The sequence below is a fragment of the Alternaria metachromatica genome (assembly GCF_023757995.1).
Source record: "Alternaria metachromatica strain BMP 0045 chromosome Unknown scaffold_2, whole genome shotgun sequence".
In the NCBI taxonomy this organism is placed as follows: domain Eukaryota; kingdom Fungi; phylum Ascomycota; class Dothideomycetes; order Pleosporales; family Pleosporaceae; genus Alternaria; species Alternaria metachromatica.
The window spans coordinates 2050976-2077605 of record NW_026055493.1 but is presented as its reverse complement, the minus strand read 5'-3'; the positions used below and the strand labels follow the sequence as shown (position 1 = coordinate 2077605).

At 32.5% G+C, this 26630-nt stretch overlaps 2 protein-coding genes across 2 annotated transcripts; both read left to right on the top strand.

Moving 5' to 3' along the window:
• Positions 1–23360: 23360 nt before the first annotated feature.
• On the top strand, positions 23361–24002 carry J4E83_001526 (uncharacterized protein; the record flags this gene model as incomplete). Its single annotated transcript, XM_049328482.1, has 1 exon — positions 23361–24002. One exon carries the CDS (start codon positions 23361–23363, stop codon positions 24000–24002), a length of 642 nt encoding a protein of 213 aa, XP_049193000.1.
• A 353-nt stretch (positions 24003–24355) lies between these two features.
• J4E83_001525 (uncharacterized protein) lies at positions 24356–26005 on the top strand (the record flags this gene model as incomplete). Its single annotated transcript, XM_049328481.1, has 2 exons — positions 24356–24363; positions 24643–26005. The coding sequence occupies 2 exons, from the start codon at positions 24356–24358 to the stop codon at positions 26003–26005; spliced, it is 1371 nt and encodes a 456-aa protein (XP_049192999.1).
• Positions 26006–26630: the final 625 nt, after the last annotated feature.

Genomic DNA, 26630 nt, shown 5'->3' with positions numbered 1-26630 from the left:
TTAAAGTTATTAAAAGGCTACGTGTCTAGCTTATTAAACTTATTAGCACTTATAGGTATAGGCTAAGTAGTAATAGTAGCTAAATAGTTCTTAGCTTTAGACGTAGTAGTTATCTTATTAGTAGAAGTTAGCTTAGTAGTAGTAGCCTCTAGCGTAGTAATAGTAGATACTTACTTAGGCGTAGCGCGTAGAAGAGCTTATAGAGTAGTAGAGTAGGCGTTATTAAAGTTAGAAGAGATAATAAACGCGCTCTTAATAAGAGGCTACTTAATAGTCTTACTTTTAGGCGTAGTGTTAATAGAGCTAAAAGCTATAGTAAGAATATACGTAGAATAATAGTAGTAGTAGTAAAGTAAAGAGTAAGAAAAAATAGAAGAGCGCGTAGAAGAGTATAAGGTAGTTAAAGCGTAGAAAGAGTAGAAAGTAGTAATAGAGATATTATAGAAGAATTTACTTAATATATTTACTACCTAAAGAGCTATTAAGTCTATAGTAATAGACCTACTTTTCTTATAAGAACTACTACGCAACACTAGATTATAACACTAGAATTTTAAAGCTAGCTAGCATATAATAATACTCTTAGAATATATTAGTAATGCAAGAAGAATATTATAATACTATAATATAGAATGTAATGTATTTAGAGTAGTTAGAAATTTAACTAAAGGCTACTTAGCTAGAGCTGTAGCAAAACTCTAACTAGACATCTTAAGTAGGCGCTTAGATTAGTATCTACTAATAAGAAAAGACTCTTAGATAGGCTAGAGAATAGCTTTAAGAACCTTAGAAATAGATCTTAATATTATAGAAGAATTATTTTAATTTAGAAAGATATTAAGAGATCTTCTATATAATTATAAAGGCTGCTAAGACTATAGCTATTAGTACTTCTTAATTGTAGCTTAGAATCTAGTATTATTATAATAGCTACTAGAAACCTAAGAATATTATAATAGAAAGATTATGTCTAAACAATATTTAGGACCTAAGGCTAAAGAAGAAGAGACTTTCTTTCTTTTAAGTATAGAAGAGAAGTAATATAGATTTAGCTATTATAATATTATAGGCGTAAGAATATAAGGTAATAAGAGAAGACTTAGAAGTATATTATAATTTTATTTGCTATAACTATAGAGTAGAATAGATAGACCTAAGAGTTAATTAGAGAGAAAAGAGACTAGAGAACTACCTACGTATAGAAGAGCTAGCAGAGCTAGAAGTTATAGAATTAGCAAAAGTTAAAGAAGAAATAGGCTTAGTAGTTCTAGTAGAAGTAGTAATAGAAGTAGTAATAGCAGAAGCCTTAGACTTAATAATATTATTACTAATAGTATTAGCCTTATTAGTAATAGCTTTCTTAGGCTTAGGCTACTTATAAAGTTAACTATAACCTCTACCTAGAACCTAGATAGAAGAAGAAGTAGTATAGAGAGCGCAATAATAAGGTTTTCTAGTTAGCGTAATAGGCTTAAGAATACTAGCAGCTAAACTACTATTAGGTCTAATAGAAAGCGCAGCGTCTAGAGTAGGCTAGCTAGTAGATAGATTAGACTTCTTAGGTTAGCTCTAACTCTTAGAGATAGTTAACCTAGACTTATTATTACTCTTACTAAGAATCTTTAAGCGTAGTAATAATAACTAAATATAAGTTACGCTAGTAAAAGTAGAAGTAGCCTTAGTATTAGAAGCCTTCTTAGGCAAATTGTAGCTAAGATTCTTTAGGCTTAGTTAGAAAGCTAAGTTGTAACTAGCGTTAATATTACTTAAATAGTATCTATACTAAGTAGCTATACTATTGCTAGCCTAGGTAAATAAGGCCTTATCGCCTTCTTTAGATATAGTAGTTAGCTTCTTACTAGCCTTAAGACAAGTAAGAACGCTCTTAGAGAGACTAGTAATTATATTAGAGGTAACTATAGACTTAGTAGCTATAGTAGACTTAAGACTACGCTTTACTACTTAGGTCTCTAGAAGAATATATTAGCAAAGATATAAAGAACAAAGAAGTAAGTGTCTAAAGAATAGTTAGTAACTTACTATAAAAAGAGTAGACCTAATAATTACTATACTTTAAGTAATTAGTGTAAACTCTACTCTTTATTAGCTAGCTATTAATATAGACCTAGATACACTAGCTAAATATCTTTCTATAATTTAATAACACACACTAACTATAGATAATAATCTTAATAGAAGAATTTTTAACTAAAGAATTAATTACACTAACTAACTTAGCGCTAAAGTAATAAGATAGTATAAGCGCTTTTATATTAGAGTTAAATAGCTAGCGCGTAGACTTATTATCTAACTAAAAGAATTTACTAATAGTTATCTCTAGATTAGCTAAGTAGAAGTTACTATAAGCGTTAACCTATATATTAGACTAATAGCTTTTCTAATTAGTAGCTAGAATAGATAGAAAAGGCCTAAGTATATATTCTACGCTTTATAAGGCATATAAGTAATTCTGTATATTTATAGTAAAGCTAAGAGTAATAATATAGGCTCTTTAGTTAGTTACTAATAAAGTAGAAGATATTAGAATAATATTTAGTTAAAAGACTCTAGAGAAGAGAAAAGACTTACGCTAGGTAATATACTAATTACAACTAGAGTTAGAAGTTTTATACTTATATAACTTTGCTATACGTATACTACGCCTACTTTCTTTAATAGCCTTAGTTAGAGTAAAGATAGAAAGGCGTAGAGACTTACTCTAGTTCTTCTACTTCTTAGAAAGGTAAGACGTAGGCATTTAAGAGGCTTTTATTAGAGCTAAGTTAGGCTAAGAAGAGCTAGTAGAGTTAACGTTATAGACAGAGGAGAGTAGTAGAGTAGTATTAAGTACGTTAGTTATAATAGTATTAGTTTAGCTAATACTAGCGCTAGTCTTAGCTTTAATTAAGAGCGTAGTCTTAGGCAGAGTAGATAGAGTAGGCTTAGCTAATAGCTATTTAGGCGCACGCGAAGGTTAGAATAATAGCGTAGTATTATTACTAGTACTCTTAGTTATAGGCTAAGTAGTAATAGTAGTAGAATTGTCTATAGCCTTAGACTTAATAGTTATCTTATTAGTAGAAGTTAGCCTAGAAAGCGTAAGCGCGTGCGTAGTAATAGTAGTAGCTTACTTAGCTATAGTAAGCTTAAGAGTAGGTATAGTAGTAGAGGTAGTAGAGCTATTATTAGCCTTAGATATAATAGCTAGCTTAGTAGTAAGCTTCTAAGTGTAGAGAGTAGATATAGTAACTAGTATAATATCTATAGTAGCTAACTCGCCTTTAGAGCGCGTAAGTAAAGCTATAGTAAAGAAAGAAAGTTAAAGTAGAGTAGAGTAAAAGAAAAGAAGAAAATAGAGAGAGAATAGTAGAAGGCTACGCGCGCAAAGGTAGAGTTAAGAGTAGTAATTACTATATATAAAGAGAAAAGTTATAATATTATTATTTTAATAGCCTAGTTACTAAGCGCTAAAAAGCTTTTAGGTAAAAAAGTAAGGTAACTAGTATATAGATCTTAACGCTAGTGCAGTACGTATAAACCTTCTAGAATATCTCTATAGATATACTAGTAATGTAATAAAGATAGTAGAATATCTATTAGAGAAAAGGCTAATATTATAAAGAGTTAAGCGCTAGATAGGTAGGCGCTATAGAAAAGTAAAGATCTAACCTAAGAAAGATATAGATCTAAGCCTAAGAGATTATTAGCTACTAATATTAAAAGTAACTAAGATAAGGTTTAGAATATACTAGAGAAATAGAGAAAGAGGCTATAGACTAGTAGAAGAGATTAAATTAAAATAAGAAGAGTAATAGAGAGAGATGTACTAGAATAGAAATAGCCTAAAGAGATTTTATATTTAAATTTCTAGATAGAAGTTTAGCGTATAGTATATTTAGATTAAGTAAATAGAATCTAGTAATATAATAGGTAGAAGAAGATATCTAAGAGCTATTCTCTTATTTATACTTAAGAAGAAGAGAAGGCCTTCTTCTTAAGTGTAGAAGAAATGTAGTAGTAAAACTAGTAATATAATAATAGGCTAAATAGCTATTAGGCTTAAGAGTTAGTGCGCTAGAGAAAGCTAGGTCTAAACAGCGTTTAGACAAGAATAATAATAAGATATATATAATATAACTAACTGCATTAAGCACCTATTCTAATAGAGATACTTCTAATCTCTCTACTATAGTATATTTTAGCTAAGATTCTAAGTATAGAGAATAATTCTACTAGAGTACTTATAGCTATTATAAAGAAATATATAGTTTATAGGCTATGTAGTAAGCATAATCTTTAGGCCTCTTGTATAGTATAGTAGCCTAGTAGATAGCTTCTAGTCTATTCTAAGTAGTTTTCTAAGCTGTATTTAGCTATTACAAAGGTAAATAAGAATAGGTATTCTAAATATAGGCGCTGCTAGAATAGACGCAAGCTTACTATTAAGGCCTATAGAGCTAACGTTACTATTAATAACTATTAGATTATTCTATATAACTCTAAGCTTCTCTGTCGCTACGCAGCCTATATTAATATAGAGGTTTATAGTATAATTAAAGCTATTAAATACTATAGTAGTAAAACTAGTAATATAATAATAGGCTAAATAGCTATTAGGCTTAAGAGTTAGTACGCTAGAGAAATCTAGGTCTAAACAGCGTTTAGACAAGAATAACAATAGATACATATAATATAATTAACTATATTAAGTACCTATTCTAATAGAGATACTTCTAATCTCTCTACTATATATAGTAACTAACTAAAACTTAACCTATTTAGTCTTCTACCTTAGAAAGGCTGCGCGCTACCTTTAAGTGCGTATTTTACCTACTAAAGGCTTGTTAGAATAATAGTTTAACTAGGCTTTAGAAGAGACACAATTATTACGTAATATAATAGAAGAAGTAATAAGTAAGTATATAAAATAGAGAATAAGATAATATATAGAATAGTATACCTAAGAGACGCGTAGAAGTAAACTACAAGCTGTAGAAATCTAATAGTATAGATACCTAAGAAGTAGGCGCACTAAGAGACTTCTAATAATATAAATAATTAGACAATAATAACTACTACTTAGGCTAATAGATAATATAGCTATAGTAGCGCTGTAATAAGTAATACAAAGAGCTAGATAAGAGGTTTAGACTAGGCTAATTACTCTTTAGACAGCTGCACAGATAGAAAATAATATAATAGAAAGTATATAGCTATATTATTCTACTAAGAATAAATAATAAGACTTAAGAAAGATTAGAAGAGCTAACGTAGTAGATCTTAATTCTAGCACAGCTAGAAAGAAAGAGGCTAAATAATAAGATAGTAGTAGAAAGCTATTATAGTATATAAAAAAGGCAGCGATAGCCTTTCTAGTAAAGAATACCTAACTTTATTAGTAAGTAAATAGTTAAACCTAATTAACAGCACTTATACGTTTAACATTTATACTAGCTATTATACTATTTATAATACTTGTATACTACCTTATATAAATAAGTAAGAGTTAATCTAATAAGGCTAAAGTTAATAAATAATCTAAGTTAGTTACTAAAGCCCCTTTAAAAGCCTAGTTTACTAAATAACTATCTTTGCCTCTCTAAACTAAGCCTATAAAACCTAAAGCAATACCTACGTTATTCTAGAAGAATATTAAGATGCTAGATATTCTAGAGTTCTTAGGCACTACTAGCTAGTAGCCTTAGGCATAACCTCTAGTATAACTCTAGAATAATAACATAGCAAAGCTCTTTTAGATAATAGCTTAGTCTCTCTAGTAGCTAGGTAATCGCCCTCTAGTCTATTCTACCTAGCTTTCTCTGTACCTATTAGAGACAGTTCTAGTGTTTAATAGAACTAACGTTACTACGTTTCTTAAGCGTTTTAAGGACATATTAAAGTACTATAAGTTTATAGATAAGATAAAGATTAATTACCTTTTAGCGCACTATAAACCTAAGTAGAGAGTAATTATCTAAGCCTTAAACAAATATTCTAACGCTCTAGTAACTAAATTCTAGAAGAAGTTTAGAGAAGCTCTTAGAAAGCTCTTTTATACTAATAACAAAGACTAACAGAAAGCTTAGGCTAAGTACTTTAAGCACTAGCTTCTCTAGTGCTAAGCAAGGTCTAATCTAAATATTAAGAAGTACCTATAGAAGTTTTAGATTTGCAGTAAGCGCTGTATTAAAGTATTAACTATTAATAAAGATTGCTAAGGTTTCTACCTAGTTAAGAGACTACTCTTTAGATATACTATAAAGATACTTAATAAGTTTAGTTTAAAGACTAATAATCTAAAGGCATTTAACTACACTAAGATTAGTAACTACCTTACTACTTGTCTAGAGGTAGAGAAAGAAGCTTATATACTTAACTTCTCTAAAGTAGTTAAAGAGATTATTCTAGAAGTTAAATTTAACCTAGCGCAGCTAATAGCTTATTAGTAATCTTAGTAACTAGCACTAACTCTCTAAGATAACTACACGCAGGCTTTCTAGCTACCTAAGCTTAATATTCTACTCTAAGATAAGCTACTTAGGCTCTATACCTTTTAGTCTTCTCTAGAAAAAGTACCTACTAATATAGAGGTAGATAACTTAGTTAACAAGATACTTAACCTAAAGATTAATTATGCTAGCCTAGAGATAGAACTATAGAAGATCTAGTAAACCTACTATAAAACTAAACTTATAAATAACTCTAATATACGTAGTAAAGTAGACTATTAAGCTAATAAACGCGCAAACTACTTAAGAGCGTACCTACTCTAAGGCTAGAGGCAATTCTAGCTAAATAACTAGTATTAACCTTAGTAGTAGTAGTAATATAGTAGTTACTAATAGAACACTAGTTAGACTTTCTATAATAACTTCTAGAGCTTTTAGAATCTAGAAACTAGATATAATTAAGGTACTGTAAATAGATAGGCTCTTAGAGTAACTATAAATTATTAGGTATATAATAAGAGTAATTATTATAAGTAGAACTATCTAACTCTTTAAGCGTATATAGATAAGAGCTAGCTTTATATAGATAAATAGAATATACTTTAGTAGAGCACGCTAGAGAACCTCTAGAGTTGTATTAATAATCTAGGCTAGAGACTATAGGCTAAGAGCATTTTAGCTAAGATTAAGTAATAATTTCTAAAGAAGAACATTAACTCTCTTATAGTTAACGCCTAGTTTAGTAACCTAAAGGCCTTAATTAGTATAGAGAATAACGCTATTTTAGTTTAGCTTATACTAGACTCTACTAGAAGCTTCTAAGTAGATAACGTAGAATAATTCTAGAAGCTTTTAAGCATCTTTACTAAGAATAAATTAGACTACTACTTACGTCTAGTAAACCTAAATTAATATAATAATACTATCGCAGCTATAACTATTTCTAGAGTATTCTTAGAACCTAAGAAGGTAGTATCTTATAATCTTTCTAAGGTTTAGAAGAAGATAATACTACGAAGACCTAGTAACAATTATATTCTTTATCTCTAAGATTACAAGAATAGAACAAAATACTTTTTAAGCTATTAGGCTCTAAACAAGAAGAGAGTAGTCTAATTTAGCAAAGAAGATAATCTTATATAACTAGATAATAGAGCATCTAGAACACTATAAGAATAATTAGAACTAAAGCCTAAGATAACTAATAAGTAACTAAGAAAGTATAAGATTATTAATAAGCTTAAGCCTAATACATAAGCTATAATCTATAGTATTCTAGGTACTTTAATCCCTCTTTAGATTAGTACTCTTCTTAGTAATATACCTAAAGTCTATAAAACGCTATTTAACTCTAACTACATAAATAAGAAACTAGATAAGTTTAAAGTTAATATTATTAAGATATTAAGGTAATAGGCTAGACAAGAGAAGCTATAAGAAGAGAAAGAAGAATAGAAGTTTAATAAGCTCTTAGACGCTGTAGTTAATATAATTACTCTTAGCACTCTCTCTAACTATATACTAGTAGAAGTAGAAGCTAGTAGAGTAGTTAACTACTACAGCCTAAAGGTAGAATACTAGACTAACTAGAAGATTAGCTATATATAACAGCACATTATTATAGATTAAGGCTAAGAGTATAACTCTAAAGACGTAGATTATAACTATCTAAAAGATAATTAAGCGTATAACTAACTAATAGATATTAAGTACTTGCGTTAAGACTGCCTAAAAGTCTTTATTAACATTAGAGAGAACTCTTTTCTCTACCTCTTAGACTTAGGCGCTAAGCTAAACACTATTAAGAGAGAAGTAGCTAAGAGAGCTATATTACTAATTATATTACTACTAGGTAGTATAAAGGCTACTTAGATAGTTACTGCGAATAGAAGTATAGTAAGCTTTAAGAGTATTATTTAGAGTGTCTCTATTATTATAGAGTAGATTAAAGTCTAAATAAACTTCTTTATTATAGAATTCTACACTAATTTAATTATTCTAGGTAACTCTTTTCTAATAGACGCTTAGGCGCGTATTAAGTATATAACTAATAGATTAACGTACTATTATATCTTTAGCGTAGATAGCTAAGCTAATATAAGATTTATATATACTAGAAGTAATAAGCTTATAGCTTCTAGTCTTTATACTAGACCTATATTAGAAAAAGATATAGAAGTATAGTAGCTAGCGCTACACTCTAGTACGCAACTAAAGAGCTAGTAGGCAGCGTAGCGTACGCGCATGTAGAGGTAGTAGATATAATAATAGAGAAGGTTAGAGATAGTAGACTAAATAGTAGTTAGATACCTATATAATCTATTAGTAAATAGATTCTATAGAAGAAGCGTAGAGCCTCTAGAAAAGATCTAATAGCGTACTTATTAAGATTAAATAGCAAGTTAATAGGTCTTAGGCCTAATAGAAGCCTACTAATAAGAGATAATAAAAGCCTATATATTTTTAAGATAGAAGATATTAAAGAGCTATTAGTCTAACTTCTAAGCAACATTATAGAGAGTATTAGTAATAAAGACACTATAAAATAGAGTAAGGTATTCTTCTAGGCAAAGAACCTAGCTAAGATAGATAAAGGCCTTATACTAAAGGTTAATATAGTTATAGTGTTGCGCAAACCTGCGCGCCTACCTACTAAGTATATAGTAAGTTAGCTAAATAATACTTAGATTAATAGAGCTTATAAGTGTAAAGACGTTAAGATTAAACCTATTAACAACTCTAGCTAACTAACGCGACCTATTAAGAGGTAGTTAGACTAGAAGAAGAGAGTAGTAGTAAAGTAAGTATCTAATGCTAATAGCTAATTAGCTTTATTTACTAAGTATTTTAAGCTATAATACGCTGCATTTCTCTAAGGCACTTAAATAATACCTAAACGTATTTTAGAGATAAAAATCTTATTAGAGTTATTACTAGTAGAGAAAGATATACTCTTAGAGGTTCTCTACTAATAAGAAGCAGCACTAGCCTAGAACTTTAGAGAATCTAGAAGAGTTAGTAAAGACGTTATCTCTCTAGTTATTATTAATATAGTACTATATTAAGCCTAGAGAGCTAACTAGTTCTCTATTCTAAGAAAGCTTTAGTAGGTTATAATTAACATAATTTAGAACTATATTAATAGAGGTACCTTAGAGTTATATAAGAGCTAGTATTACAACTTATAGTTCTTAGTTACTAAGAAAGATAAGAGGTATTATCTAATTAATAACGCTTAAAAACTTAATAGAGTTACAATTCGCAACGCTAACCTACTATCTAATTCTAATAAGTTTTTAGAGAAATTTGTAGAATACGTTATTATAAGTCTATTAGACTTCTTCTTAGAGTATAACTAAGTAGAACTATATAAGAACTTAAGAGACATAATAGCTTTTTTAACGCTATTAGAACTTATATAATAGTGCACACTTCTAATAAATATAATAAACTCTCTAGTAGAGTTTGTATGTATTATAATAAAGATTTGTAGAGACTATATCTCTAATAGATATATACTATACCTTAATAACGTATATATTAAGAAGCTAAAGAAGCGCTATAGTAACTATAAGATAGAACTAGATGTAAGGTAGTTTATTGCTAAATACCTTTTAAATATTAACAAAGTACTTATAGATATTAAGCGCGTAGGCGCAATAATATTAGACTATAAGTCTAACTTCTACTACTCTTCTATAATTGTTATTAGCTATTAAATTAATAAGTATAGCTACTATCTAGATAAGAAGAAGGTTAATAAGATTACGCGTTAGCTAGATTGTTGTAACGCTAAGAAAGTCTAAATATTTCTTAGAATCTGCGTTTACTACAGAGTATAGGTACTAGGTTTTACTATTATTATAGTCTCTTTGTTTAAGCTTCTCTATAAGAATACACTATTTAAATAGAGCCTAGAGTAGAAGTAGGCAATAGAATATCTTAAGGCAACTCTAATAACTACTCTAGCGCTAGTTTCTATTAATTATACTAAGCCTATCTAAAAGATTATTCTTGCAGTTAATAGTAGTAAGAAGAGTTAGAGTATAGTTATTATATAGCTTAACCTAAATAGCTATTATTACTTAGTACGCTTTAAGAGTAGAGTTTAGTCTACTACTAAGAGAAATTAGAATTTAAGTAAGCACAAATATAAGGCTCTTCTACTTACCTTAAAGAAGTTTTAGTTCTATATCTATAGAGTAAACTTCTAAGTTAAGATAGATGTAAAGACGCTTATTACGTAACTCTAACAAAGCGTAATAGATCTCTCTAGAGCTCTAATTACTTAGTAGCTTGTACTTCTTAATATATAGAAGTTTAATATTATCTATATAGCTAGTAAGAAGAACGTTGTAGCAGATACCTTTTTAAGAATACCTAAGCTAGATAGCTAGAAGCTATCTAATAAACCTAAGAAAGATATAGAAGACTTTATTAATGCGCATCTAAATATAGTTTAGCTTATTTTTAGCGAAGCTCTAGCGCACACGTATAGAATATACTAAGTAGATCTTTCTTTTAATAATTAACTACTAGTAGATAGCTATAGTAATAAGTTATAAGTAATTATAGGCTAGCTTCTATTCTATAGAAGGCCTAAGTATATGTCTACTACTAAGTTTTGTAAGTTTAAGAAGAAGGCTATCTAAATAACTATTAGAGAATAACACCTCTTTATAATTTCTTTAGAAGGCTAGCCTCTACAAAGAGTAGTTAACTTAACTAATAAGTAGTATAAAATTATTAGATCTTTCTATAATAAGTCTAGCTACTAAGATAAGAAAGGTACCTAGCGTAAGGTGTAGGCACGCTACTATTAGAAAGAATAGTATAATTAAGTTAAACGCTATATATAGTTCTGCTCTAAGTGCTAATTATATATATTAGTAATAGTTTAAGAAGAGCTTTAGCCTATAGAGCTACTAATAATACTATTTATATAGATTACTATTAACGTTATTTATATGCTGCCTAGCCGCAATAGTAAGAAGTTCTTTATTATTACTTAAGACTATCTTTTGTAATAGGTAGAAGCTAAGGCTTTAGCTAAGAATAACTTAAAGAGCGTTTAGAAGTTTCTACTGCATAATATCTTTTATTAATAGAGTATTCTACTTAAGATATTAGCTAATAGAGGCTCTAAGAACAAGAGCCTTATTAAAGAACTTTAGAAGTAATAGAGAATTAATAGAGTTATTTTAAGCGCCTACTACTCTTAGAGGTAAGAACTTATTAAGTAAGAGTACGCGCCTATTATAGCTGCTCTAAAGAAGCTTTCTAGTAACTAAGTAGATAACTTGCCTAACGTTCTATAGACTAACTATATAACTATTAAGCAATCTATAAATAAGACACTAGCTTACTTAGTTTTAGGCTAGTAGCATATCTTGCCTATTAAGCTATCTATTCTAACTTAGTAGACGCTTTTATAGAATAATGTTTAGAATACATCTACTCTTCTTATAATGTAAGTCTACTAGTTTAACTATAGAGATAAATAATTTAAGAAGTCTATTAACTACACTATACGTCTTAGGTATAAGAATAAGAACTATTTTAACTAGTTAAGAGTTCTTTAGCTAAGTAAGCTTTCTTTAGATAATCTTATTCTGTTAAGAGACTCTTTCTATAAAAATAACTAATCTATACTTACTAAGTTTCTGCCTAAGTAGAAGAAGCTATTTTACATTTGCAGCGTTAATAAGAAAGGTTAGTATTAGTTAGAAGAGCTTAACAGCACCTCTTTCTAAAGTTATACGCTAGAAAACTATCTAAAGGCCTTTTACTAGCGCATAGTAGTAGATCTTACTAAGATTAATAGGCTAGACTACGCTGCAACTATGTTCTCTGCTAATAAAACTAATAAGGTAGATTAAGAAGTAAGTAGTAATAATAATAATAAGACGCCTAAATAGCCTACGTATAGCTAAGATATTCTAGATACTCTAGAGTTAACTAAAGTTTAAAGAAGCTTATAGCTAAGAGCTTAACTAGATAATCTATTAGTTAATATAGAAGAGAAACAGGATATAGAATAGATATTGTCTAGACTTTAGTAATTGTTAGTAGTTATTCTAATAAAGAAGCTAGATTTTAACTAGAATAAGTATTAGGTATATATATTATAGGTATAGTTTTAAGTAGTTTTAGATATATATATATTAAACGCTATAACTAAGCTCTAAACTACATCTATAAATATATATAGAGAATAGCTACTATTATTACAGCCTATAACTAAGTAATATACCTACTTCTTACTCTTCTTCTTTTTCTTACTAGAAGTCTTCTAGACTAATAAGCCTTTAGACTTAGATAGAGTAAGAAATTTATTACTCTTATTATTATTAATATCTATAGCCTTAGTAGAAGGCGTAGTAGGCTTATAAGTGCGAAGAGTACGTATAGAGGTAGGTAGTAGTACTAGTTTCTTTATCTTCTTAGTAGAGGTAGACTTTATAGTACTTTTAGAAGAAACGCGCTTACGCTTAGAAAATAGTAGAGCTAGAAGACTCTTTAGAGTAGCTATAGCCTTCTCTAGCTAAGTAAGCCTTAGCTTATAATTCTTCTTAGAGATACTCTTACTATAGTTACTAATATCTAAGTCTTAGAACTTCTTAGTAGAATTATAGTTACTATTACTAACTAGCTTCTTAGAAGTATATAGAGCCTAAACTATAGAACTCTTCTTATATAACTAAAGTGTGCTTAGGCTATTAGAGCTATTAAGAGAGAAGAATAGCTAGAATAATTAACAAGAGAGGCAGAATACTATAGAAAGCTTATTAAGATCTACTAGCTTAGTAAATATAATCTTCTTACTAGAGAAGTTAGGCTAATCTAAGAACAAGTTAGCTATTATACTAATACTAAGAAAGTAGATATCTAAGAGGTAGTTAGAAACTTATAAGTAAAAGAGCACTAAGGTTCTGCGCTCTTTGCGTAGTAATTAGTGTAAGTTCTCTATAGTATTAGAAAGCTGTTTAATATAACTAAGTAATATAACTTAAATAGAAGCTTTAAACTACGTTTATAATAGCTATATATTTTATTATATCTACTAAGCTCTTTATTCTTACCTATAGCTAACTTATGCTTAATTACGCTAACAAGATAATAGTATATAAGTATAGTAATAAGAGGCTTAAAGACAATTTGCTTATAGTTTATACTAAGAGAGAAGAACTTATAGAAGAATAAATAGTTCTTAGATACGTCTAGAGGCGCTAAATTAATTTTGCGCTTAATTTAAGGTTCTTTACTCTAAGTTAGAAAGTAGGCTACTATAAGAACTAGTCTAGCTAGAGTTTCTAAAGTGTTAAGGTTAATAATATATTTATAGAGGTTCTTAACCTAGTTAATAGTAAAGTCTACGCGTAATATATGTATTACTATAAAGAAATATAATATTAGTAGAATGTCTTTTAGAAAATAAAAAAGAAAGATAGTAGACTTACTCTAGCTAATAATAGTATTAGAAGTAGAAATACGCTTTAGTAGCTTGTACAACTCTACTATCTAATTACTAAGAGCTCTAGGCACTAGACGCTTTTTTGTAGGTAACTTAGAAAGAACTTTAGACTTAGAAGAGCTAGAGCTCTTAATAGAGAGGCTAAATTTCTTAATATTAGATAGAGTTTTATAGTAATTAGGCAGTATAGTAGAGCGTAAGGTATTTTTATCTATAATACTCTAAAGCGCCTAAGAGGCGCTTAGCGCGTAATTAAGGTTAAAATCTATTTATATAATACCTAAGAATATCTTAATATTAATCTACTCTTAAAGGCTAAGAAAAAATCTCTTATTATCTAAAGTAGAGAAGTTAAAGTTATTAAAAGGCTGCGTGTCTAGCTTATTAAACTTATTAGCACTTATAGGTATAGACTAAGTAGTAATAGTAGCTAAATAGTTCTTAGTATTAGGCTTAGTAGTTATCTTATTAGTAGAAGTTAGCTTAGAAGTAGTAGCTTCTAGTGTAGTAATAGTAGACGCTTACTTAGGCGTAGCGCGTAGAAGAGCTTATAGAGTAGCAGAGTAGGCATTATTAAAGCTAGAGAAGATAATAGACGCGCTCTTAATAAGAGGCTGCTTAATAGTCTTGTCTTTAGGCGTAGTGTTAATAGAGCTAAAAGCTATAGTAAGAATACGCGTAGAATAATAGTAGTAGTAGTAAAGTAAAAAGTAAAAAGAGGTAGAAGAGCGCGTAGAAGAGTATAAGGCAGTTAAAGCGTAGAAAGAGTAGAAAGTAGTAATAGAGATATTATAGAAGAATTTACTTAATATATTTACTACCTAAAGAGCTATTAAGCCTATAGTAATAGACCTACTTTTCTTACAAGAGCTGCTACGCGATACTAGATTATAATACTAGAATTTAAAAGCTAGCTAGCATGTAATAATACTTTTAGAATATATTAGCAATATAAGAAGAATGTTATAATACTATAATATAGAATGTAATATATTTAGAGTAGTTAGAAATTTAACTAAAGGCTGCTTAGCTAGAGCTATAGTAAAACTCTAACTAGACATCTTAAGTAGGCGCTTAGATTAGTATCTGCTAATAAGAAAAGGCTCTTAGATAGGCTAGAGAATAGCTTTAAAAACTCTAGAAATAGATTTTAACTTTATAGAAGAATTATTTTAATTTAGAAAGATATTAGAAGATCTTCTATAAAATTATAAAGGCTGCTAAGGCTATTGCTATTAGTACTTCTTAATTATAGCTTAGAATCTAGTATTATTATAATAGCTACTAGAAACCTAAGAATATTATAATAGAAAGATTATGTCTAAACAATATTTAGGACCTAAAGCTAAAGAAGAAGAGACTTTCTTTCTTTTAAGTGTAGAAGAGAAGTAATATAGATTTAGCTATTATAATATTATAGGCGTAAGAATGTAAAGAGATAAGAAAAGACTTAGAAGTATATTATAATTTTATTTACTATAACTATAGAGTAGAATAGATAGACCTAAGAGTTAATTAGAGAGAAAAGAGACTAGAGAACTACCTACGTATAGAAGAGCTAGCAGAGCTAGAAGTTATAGAATTAGTAGAAGTTAAAGAAGAAACAGGCTTAGTAGTTCTAGTAGAAGTAGTAACAGAAGTAGTAATAGTAGAAGCCTTAGACTTAATAATATTATTACTAATAGCATCTACTTTATTAGTAATAGCCTTCTTAGGCTTAGGCTGCTTGCAAGATTAACTATAACTCTTACTTAGAACCTAAATAGAAGAAGAAGTAGTATAGAGAGCGCAATAATAAGGTTTTCTAGTTAGTGTAATAGGCTTAAGAACACTAGTAGCTAAACTACTATTAGGTCTAATAGAAAGCGCAGCGTCTAGAGTAGACTAGCTAGTAGATAGATTAGACTTCTTAGGTTAGCTCTAACTCTTAGAGATAGTTAACCTAGACTTATTATTACTCTTACTAAGAATCTTTAAGCGCAGTAATAATAACTAAATATAAGGTACGCTAGTAGAAGTAGAAGTAGTCTTAGTATTAGAAGCCTCTTTAGGCGAATTATAGCTAAGATCTCTTAGGCTTAGTTAGAAAGCTAAGTTGTAACTAGCGTTAATATTACTTAAATAGTATCTATACTAAGTAGCCAGACTATTGCTAGCCTAAGTAAATAAGGCCTTATTACTCTCTTTAGATGTAGTAGTTAGCTTCTTACTAGCCTTAAGACGAGTAAGAACGCTCTTAGAGAGACTAGTAATTATATTAAAAGTAACTATAGACTTAGTAGCTATAGTAGACTTAAGGCTGTGCCTTACTACTTAAGTTTCTAGAAGAACATGTTAGCAAAGATACTAGAAATAAGAAAGTAAGTATCTAAAAAATAGTTAGCAACTTACTATAAAAAGAGTAGACTTAATAATTACTATACTTTAAATAATTAGTGTAAACTCTACTCTTTATTAGCTAGCTATTAATATAGACCTAGATACACTAGCTAAATATCTTTCTATAATTTAATAACGCACACTAACTATAGATAATAATCTTAATAGAAGAATTCTTAACTAAAGAGTTAATTACACTAACTAACTTAGCGCTAAAATAATAAGATAGTATAAGCGCCTCTATATTAGAGTTAAATAGCTAGCGCGTAGACTTGTTGTCTAACTAAAAGAATTTGCTAATAGTTATCTCTAGATTAGCTAAGTAGAAGTTACTATAAGCGTTAACCTATATATTAGACTAATAGCTTTTCTAATTAGTAGCTAGAATAGATAGAGAAGGCCTAAGTATATGTTCTACGCTTTATAAGGTATGTAAGTAATTTTATATATCTATAGTAAAGCTAAGAGTAATAATATAGGCTCTCTAGTTAGTTACTAATAAAGTAGAAGATATTAGAATAATATTTAGTTAAAAGACTCTAAAGAAGAGAAAAGACTTACGCTAGGTAATATACTAGTTACAACTAGAGTTAGAAGTTTTGTACTTATATAACTTTACTATATATATACTATACCTACTCTCTTTAATAGCCTTAGTTAGAGTAAAGATAGAAAGGTATAAAGACTTACTTTAGTTCTTCTACTTCTTAGAAAGGTAAGACGTAGGCGTCTAAGAGGCTTTTATTAAAGACTTAAGAGCTAACTTAGGCTAAGAATAGCTAGTAGAGTTAATGTTGTAGATAGAGAAGAGTAGTAGAGTAGTATTAAGTACGTTAGTTATAATAGTATTAGTTTAGCTAACACTAGCGCTAGTCTTAGCTTTAATTAAGAGCGTAGTCTTAGGTAGAGTAAGTAGAGTAGGTTTAGCTAATAGCTGTTTAGGCGCACGCAAAGAATAGAATAATAGCGCAGTATTATTACTAGTACTCTTAGTTATAGGCTAAGTAGTAATAGTAGTAGAATTGTCTATAGTCTTAGACTTAATAGTTATCTTATTAGTAGAAGTTAGCTTAGAAAGCGTAAGTGCGTGCGTAGTAATAGTAGTAGCTTACTTAGCTATAGTAGGCTTAAGAGTAGATATAGTAGTAGAGATAGTAGAGCTATTATTAGCCTTAGATATAATAGCTAGCTTAGCAGCAAGCGCCTAAGTATAGAAGGTAGATATAGTAACTAGTATAGTATCTGTAGTAGCTAACTTACCTTTAGAGCGCTTAGGTAAAGCTATAGTAGAGAAAGAAAGTTAAGATAGAGTAGAGTAGAAGAAGAGAAAGAGATAGAGAGAGAATAGTAAAAGGCTACGCGCGCAAAGGTAGAGTTAAGAGTAGTAATTACTATGCGTAAGAAGAAAAGTTATAATATTATTATTTTAATAGCCTAGTTACTAAGCGCTAAAGAGCTCTTAGGTAAAAAAGTAAGGTAACTAGCGTATAAGTTTTAATAGTAGTGTAGTATATATAAACTTTCTAGAATATCTTTATAGATATACTAGTAATATAATAGAGATAATAGAATATCTATTAGAGAAAAGGCTAATATTATAGAAGGTTAAGCGCTAGATAGGTAGGCGCTATAGAAAAGTAAAAATTAAACCTAAGAAAAACATAGATCTAAGCCTAAGAGATTATTAGCTACTAATATTAAAAGTAATTAAGATAAAGTTTAGAATATACTAGAGAAATAGAGGAAGAGGCTATAGGTAGGTAGAAGAGATTAAATTAAAATAAGAAGAGTAATAGAGGGAGATATACTAGAATAGAAATAGTCTAAAGAGATTTTGTATTTAGATTTCTAGGCAGAAGTTTAGCGCCTAGTATATTTAGATTAAGTAGATAGAATCTAGTAATGTAATAGGTAGAAGAGAATATCTAAGAGCTATTCTCTCTTTTATACTTAAGAAGAAGAGAAAACCTTCTTCTTAAGTATAAGAAAGATGTAGTAGTAAAACTAGTAATATAATAATAGGCTAAATAGCTATTAGGCTTAAGAGTTAGTGCGCTAGAGAAATCTAGGTCTAAACAGCGTTTAGACAAGAACAACAACAGATACATATAATATAATTAACTACATTAAGTACCTATTCTAATAGAGATACTTCTAATCTCTCTACTATAATACGTCTATAAGTATATTTATAAGAGCACTAATAGAGCAAACCTAACTATTTTAGACTAGAATAAGATTATATAGTATATTAGTAGCTATTATATTAGTCTATCTAAAGCTATTTAGCGTATTATAGAGTTTCTAGTTTATAAGAAGTATTCTTCTATAGTTTTACTTACTATATATCTTCTAGGTAAGTAAATAGTTTTGTTTTAGAAGAACACTACTACGCTAGATTTAGCGCGCGCTCTAGATAGGTCTGCTATAACACTTACAGCCTTTTTTAATTTTAATTACTAGTATACGTATAGCTATACTATTCTATATTAGAACTTTTCTTAGTAGTTTATATAGAATATAGCTAAGAAAGTCTAGACCTCTAGGTAGTAGAAGTTTGCTATTAGGCGTATGTACTTTTACAGTTCTATATAGAGTAAGTAGTACTACTTATAGCTATTACTAACTATTATTTGTAGGCTAATAAGCTTCTAAGACCTTTACACTATTAATTTAGTTAAGTATTCTACGTTTTAGGCTGCTGCTAATGCTCTTAGATTACTTATTAATAATAGTAACTAGCTTGCGTACTTTTATAAAGTAGCTATATTTACTACTAGGTATAGGTTATAGTTACTATTTATTACTACGCTCTTAATAGGTTCTATAAAGAACCTGCCTGTAGTGTAGAAGGCTAACTATAATAATATATATAATAATTTGCAGGCCTGCGCATAGGCTCTATAAGTTATTTTAGCTATAGATACGTATCTAGACTATAGTCTATATCTATTAGATAAGTAGTTACAGAAGTTAGGTAAGCGAATTGCTAATTTCTAGTTACCTGCAGTATAGTATAGTTAGAGTAATAGTTCTGTTAATCTACTTCTTACGTCTAAACTAGATTATAATATAGTAGAGTAGTCTAACTTTTATACAGACCTCTATAATAGACTTAATAATAACTAGAAACGCGTCTTTATAGATATAATAGATATAATTATAGCTATCTCTATAAAGACCTGTTTCTTTATATAGAGTCTAGTAGATACTAGAAAGATATATTTATAGCGCTGTATCTATGCGTATTACTACTCTATAGGTAAAATTATACTTTGCGTAGCGTCTTCTAGTATTATAGCTCTATTATTATCTAGTAGACGCACTACTTATTCTTATTTTAAGATTCTAATTTAAATATATAATAAATTAACCTATAGCGTGTTTTATAATTTAGATCTTAGTTAGTTACTAAGGTAGGCTACTCTTATTATCTAGAATAAGGTTTCTATATAACACTGTTACTATTTTAAGGTAGTAGATTAGATATTATAGAATATCTATTAGTGTAATAGGCTCTTTAGTAGTCTTCTATTTCTTACTAGTAGAGACTAGGCCTAGACGTTACTAGTTGTAAAGCGTAGCTAGTAGTCTAATATAGTAAATGCGTGTTTGTAATAGTCTCTATTATAGTCTAGATTTTCTATATACTACCTTTATTAGAATATGCGAGTGCTCTTAGAAGATAAAAATACCTATTTTGCTAATTAGGTACGCACGTTAGCTACTGCCTAGTTAGATAGAATAGTTCTGTTACCTAGCTAGTTAACTATTATATATAGTAAGAGTAGTTTTATTAATTGCGTATTTTCTTCTAAGTTACTCTAGTAGGCTACTATAGATTATATAGTGTTATAGAGTTGCGCTATTCTAGCTATCTAGAATAATAACATAGCTATAATTAATTCTAATATCTTATAAAACTTTCTAGGTACTATAAAAAAGCTTATATCTTCTAATTTAGCTTAGATTAAGAATTATATAGCCTAGAATATACCTTCTAAAGAGGTATTATAGTCTTTTAAGCTCTCTAGTCTCTCTCTTACATAGCTATCTCTTAAGGTAGAGGCTCTAATTATCTTATTACGTAACCTATATTCTTACTAAGAGCTCTATAATAGAACTTAGCTTATAGTTTTATAAATTAGTCTCTATATTATTAAGGCTAGAATCTTAGCTAGTAACTTTGTAGAAGAGTTATAGTTAATTCTACGTATAAAACTTACGTCTATAGAAGATAAGCTTCTATTCTAAGTTAACTAGATTTAGTTTCTAGTACGTTTCTCTTTTACTATAACTATAAATAAGTCTTAGAGTTAGTTATTAAGTACTGTAGAGCTAGATCTTTGCTATACAGTCTTTACTTATAGTTAGTTATATATTACTATATTACGCGTAACAACACTTGCAGAACTTTTAGTTCTTTTACTAGAAGATTCTAGTGTTATAGGCTAGGCACGCGCTATCTAGAACATTATTTATAAAAAGGTTCTATTATAGTAGTGTATAATATAGCTTGTTACGTAGATTTAGGTTATTATCTTAGCGCAGTCTACTTTTTTTAGTAGTAATTTCCTAATTAGGTAGACAAATATTTAGAAATTTACTATTATTTAGTTCTTACTTACCTTTACTATGTGTTTCTAGCTATTTCTAGTGCTAAGCCTCTAGCGTATAGGCTATATAAGTATTCTACCTGCTCTAAATTCTCTATCTCTTCTATTCTCTACTCTAAATCGCCTGCGCGCTTAGTAAGTCTATCTTTTTTTAGAATATTCTACTCTTCTATCTCTTTTGTTTTTACAGCCTATTTAGTGTTTTCTATATTATTATATACCTTTTTCTTCTGTAAATACCTAATTTTTAGTCTTTTTACTAATATTTCTCTAGATTCTAGCTCTGTAAACTTCGCTAATCTATTCTATAACTACTCTATCTTATCTATAAACTTACTTTATAGTCTGCTATACTTATCTTTTAGTCTATAACTGCTACTTTCTAGTCTAAAATATCTAACGCTAATAACCTAGTAGAGAAGAAGACTTCTAAAAGGTAAGCTTATATTACTACTAAGACGTCTAGTAAGCTAGAAAGCCTTTATTTAGACTCTAATTTAGATAACAAGATATCTAAGCGCAATCTTAAGAATCTAAAAGTTTAGTTAGAACTAATCTGTATTGCTACTAGACAGATAAAGAAGCTAACTAAGAATGTTTTAGATATACTCTAAAAGAGAGATAAGAGGCTACTTAACTTCTATAAGAAGGTTAAGTTTAATATATAGAAGATTTAGAGTATATATTTTAGTCTAAAAATATTTTTTATAGACTATTTTATTAACTTTATAGAACTAGATTATACTATAAATATTAAGGCCTGCCTAATCTAGTTAACTAGAAAAAGTAACTATATTGTTTGTAGTTCTTACAAATATAGTAGTAGTTAGTTTACTAGTTGCGTTTTAGTTAAGAGTTTAGCTTCTAGAATATATAGTAGTTGTTATTAGAGCTCTTCTAGTACCTGTTGCACTATCTATAGTACGTATTCTAGATTTTTAGACTATTATAGTTCTCTATTAACACTTTTATAGAAGGTTATATTAAACTAAAGAAGAAGACTACTCTCTAAAAGCGTAAGCACATTAAGCTTAAGAGAGATTTAGAAGATAATAAAAATTCTACTATACTATAACCTAAGTTCTGTAAGAGCTGTAAGCTCTCTTAGTAGTCTGTTCTAGCTTAGCTAACTATTTTTTCTAGTTACTATAACTATAGTAGTACTAGTGTTACGCTTAGCTTTAACTCTAATATACTCTAAAACGCTCTCTTTCTACACAATCTACCTCTTATTAGAAGCTCTACTAGTAAGTTTATATTCTGTATTATACTATTTATAGTTCTGCTAACTCTTATAAATATTATAGAGAGTCTCTATAACGTTTATAAGAGGCTCTGTATTCTAATTAACAAGGTTAACAAGATTAGTAAGATAGTTCTGTATAGTAGGCTTTAGTAGTAGCTTTAGGTAATTTTAGGCTAGTTACCTTAGTTATAGAGGCGTTTAGTTTATTTTTTAGATAATACCTCTATTTAGGTAGCGTTTTTAGAACTCTCTATATAATAATATAGATCTATAAAGCTGTAAAACAGCTTTATAGCTAATAAAATATCTCTGTAAAAACTGTTTTTAGTCTCTTACGTTATTTTCCCTACTAACAATAAGGCTTACGCCCATTAGCTAATAACGTGGCATCTTTCAGTCGCCGCCATCGGCCGCTCGACAGTCCTGCGAGCCGCATGTGTATATCAGCGCGCAAGGTATCAAGCTGATGATGTGGGAGCTTTCGCACATCGCTTACGATCCTCATGAAGATGGTAGCTGGTGCATCGCAGACCCCGACGAAATTGAAGATCGAAAGGGCGATGGATTGATGGAAGCATGCAACCCAGTAAAGGAAGAATTTCGATATAAGATCCACATTTTCGAAACTCCAACTTTCCCTATGATTATCGAAGGAGAGACCATGGCACTGGTTGGACTACTGAGACGTCTTCGTAAGAGCGGTATCAGCTACTACCACAAAGGACAGTATGATCCACAACGGATGGAGGTGGTCCCGTATGACAATGAAACCAGGCAGCTAAGTGATGCTACCCAGTCTGCTTTAGAGGAGGCGGAAAAGATATTAGAGGCAGGACAAGCCCTTGGTGGCATCGATGTTCATATTGGGTTTCTGGATAGCTCGGACTACCTAGATGATTTGTTCTAGGTCAAGAGCGCACGAAGTAGTAAATTCACTGTGACCCGTCTGTAGCTCTACCAATTGTTTGATAAGAGGAACTTATGACGACACGGTAGTGAATGCGACTCGCGGCCCGTGCTCACCAACACTCCAAGCTCTGCACCAAACACTGCCTTCGTTGCCTTGATGCTGCCTGTGTGCACCCCCGCTCTCTAGCCACTTCTACGGCGAGGTCGCAGTCGTGAAATCACTCGATCATTTGCTCCCTCTCATACTCCTACCGCGACCGCAAATTTGAACCCCAGCTACACCCACAATGCCTGTACGCACCCGCAAGATCGGCGTCAACGACAAGGACAAAACCGCTCTCGCATTCGCCCACGATGACTTCCGCCGCCATTGGGTCTCCGGTCAGGTTGGGGGTGGCCGCAACACCGATTCAAGAGTCGCATTCAACCAACAAGACAACGGGTTCAAGCATCTAAAGCTCACCGTCGCAACGCTCGTCGACGCCAAAACCAACGAGGCACCTGACTTTGCCAACTTCGGTCCCGATGAAGAGGCGAAATACCACGGGATGCTGCGCGGCAAGCTCAGCCTGGCCAAGGACTACATACTCAAGGAGAAGGACCTGTCTCTCGACCCTGACCGATTCGGTGCGCGCCACGAGCCGACGTCACTAGCCCTCGCCGCACCGCCTATCATGATCGACCTCTATTCTCAGCACATGATCCGGCTCCTCCTCGATATCTCAACACAACTTCGCCAGGTACACGCTGAGACTCCGGAGGATGAGGTTGAGACCGTGCTCGAGGTGCCGATGAGAGATTACTTGGAGTTCTGGGAGAGGTTACAGAACAGTCTGTCATGGCAGCTTCCCGGAGACGATCACGAGGCTAGGATGGGCGAGGCGGACAGGGCAATGAGTGAGGTCTTGGAGAAGTTAGTTGAGCCTTAGCATGTGAACGCATAAGGCAGCTTGGCAGGTCAACGGGGGAGGAATTTACGTAAGGCATGCTTGCAAGCAGACCAGTTGACAGCACCCATAAAATCTAGAAAACCCTTGAGCAGTAGGAATGTTTTTGAACACCATTTCCATTCGCAGACATACAACCAGTAGCAAGAGCCAACTGTCCAGTCTTCCCAAAGCTTGTCACCGTCGAGCCTTTGGCTTTGAATTACGATCAAGCGAATAGCTGGTTTGCTGGCTGCTTGAATGCTTTCGGTATTTAGTTGCTCGATGTCGACACCGACCTTGCAAGCCCATCTTCGGCACTCTGTGTCGGCCCAGTGACTTAGTCGACGAGTTCAATGAATATGTTTTTTGTTGTCTAGGGGGTACATGCTGCATTTCACGCGCTAGTTGCCTGGCTACTCTCCTCTGTCAATATATAAATACCGGTTTCTGCTCCAAAAGGCCCTCGTGGCGAAGCTCAACTCGACTCCTCGATCGAAAGACATTACATCGACAAGCGTGAGTCGTGTGACCTGGATCGAATCGTCAGATCGAACTCCTTGAAGTACCAGTTCCCCATCTCAGGATATATAGAGGTATAAGTCAGCTCTCTTCATTGTTCGACTTAGGCTAACTATTCAAGTCGTACAAAAGGAGTACACAACATGGCTTCGACCACTACGATATATCCCAACACTCTTGAGGGTGTCAAGGCTTTCTGCAAGGGTCGCAAAGCTCTTGACCTCGTCCGCAGCTTTAACACTACTCCAATCCCAGGCGCACCGGCAAAGTGGGACGATACGCTGGGAGTTTGTCTAGACCTCGAATGGTACAACCAACCTCCCGACAAGCCAATGGAGATAATCAACGAGGGCGGTCTCATCGTCTTCCCGATGAAGAAGCTTCGTGGCTGCAAGAGCCCAAGCGATTTCGAGGATCTCGTTCGAAACTTCGCGGTACATCACCTACGCATCGTGGAGACGTGTCACATGCGGAACAAGGGGAAAGACAAGTTTGGTATCCCTTTCGGCGATACTGAGCTGAACCCAAGGTTTTGTCAAACGCGCTTCGTTACGAAGTCTGAGGCCCAAGTAGTCCTGGTCCAGTTTCTCGACAACCAGCGCTGCGACGATGGGTCAAAAAGGCCAGTAATCTTCTTTGGTCAAGGCCTGAACAATGATGAGCGCCAGCTGAAGGAGCAATGGAACCTTAACACAGCTAAGCTTGACAGCATTGTTCTTACGATCCGATCGCTTGGGGCACTGGCGAGCCACGCCGGTATCGTCGCTGTTCCAAACAAAGAACGCGGGGAGAGCTTGCCGAGGTTCGTCGAGCTTCTTCGTGGGTTCCAAATCGACACAAGCAACATATGGCTACACAACAGCTCAAATGATGCGGTGTATGAGACAACACTGTTCTTTCTCGTTGTCCTCTTCCCAGTCTTGTTTCCGGGTACGCTTGGCAATCGATTCCCGTCGGACTGCACCATCGCCGGCCGTTCCATCAATGACATATGGACCGGTCTTGCTGAGGAGAAGAAAGTCATCCCGCCGCAGACGTGGGGCACTGCTCAGTTCTGTTGGTACTGCGAAGAGGCAGACGTGCATGACGCCGACGCGTGCCCTGTAAAGGAGACGATCGAGTGCGGCATTTGCGCGAAAGCTCCTGGTCCTGAGAACAAGCGCTTCCGTAGTAAGCAGTATCGCTTTGGCCATCAGACTAGTCGGTGTGCCCATCAGTTCAGGCACTACATTCCGCCCCTGCCTGCATTTATTACCGACAACCTCGACCACGAAGAGCAGCGTGCTGTCTCGCGAGCAAAAGCTAGTGACGATGTTGCGGTCGGTGGGCGGATTCTGTTCGACAAGCTTCTGGCACCTGGGTACCCAGGCAGGATCGGCGATCGTGAGTTGGATGTCGAGGACGAGCGTCGCGCTGAGGAGGACAAGATGCTGTGGAGCTTAACCGATCCTGATGACGAAGAATTCGCTCTCGAAGATGAATAGTACGGCAGTTGACGCGTGTCAATCGAATCGACTGCGGGAGCATATTCGATCGCGGGCTCGGGGCTTATGGACGCGAGGAGGAACGTTTGCTTGTGTACAGCTGTCTTGTTGTAATGTTAGTAGTCAGCCATGATAAGGTGTATAACAATTGTTCCAGAGTCTGTCATCAAGCTCGATCCTTTTCCATGCTTGCTGAGTTGGAGAGAGTGAGCTCTGAACCGCTCTGGCTGCCACCCCTGGTAGGCCGCTGCATGGTCGGTTGGTCGAGCATTAGGCGCTTCATGCTGCCGATACTGATCGTAGCCTTTGAACAAGACGTGTAGTTTGGGACGAAGAGTGTGCACTAAAGACAGCTGTTGAGATTGTGGCTGGGTGGTGGTATTGCGACGCGTCGCACAGTTTCGCCGAAGCGATGACGTCACCCTTCCGAAGCAATCTTCCCCACGTGACCTCGGCCATCTCCGGACTTCCAAGGTCTGCCCTTCCGTTCCATATGGCACGCGCCAAAGCACTCCCGCTCGCAACACTAGCTTCTGAGAGCACGATTTATTACGTGTCTAGCAGACCAACGCTATCGAACATTCGTCGCGGCCTTCCTAAAGTCGACCATCCCGAGGTCCCTCTG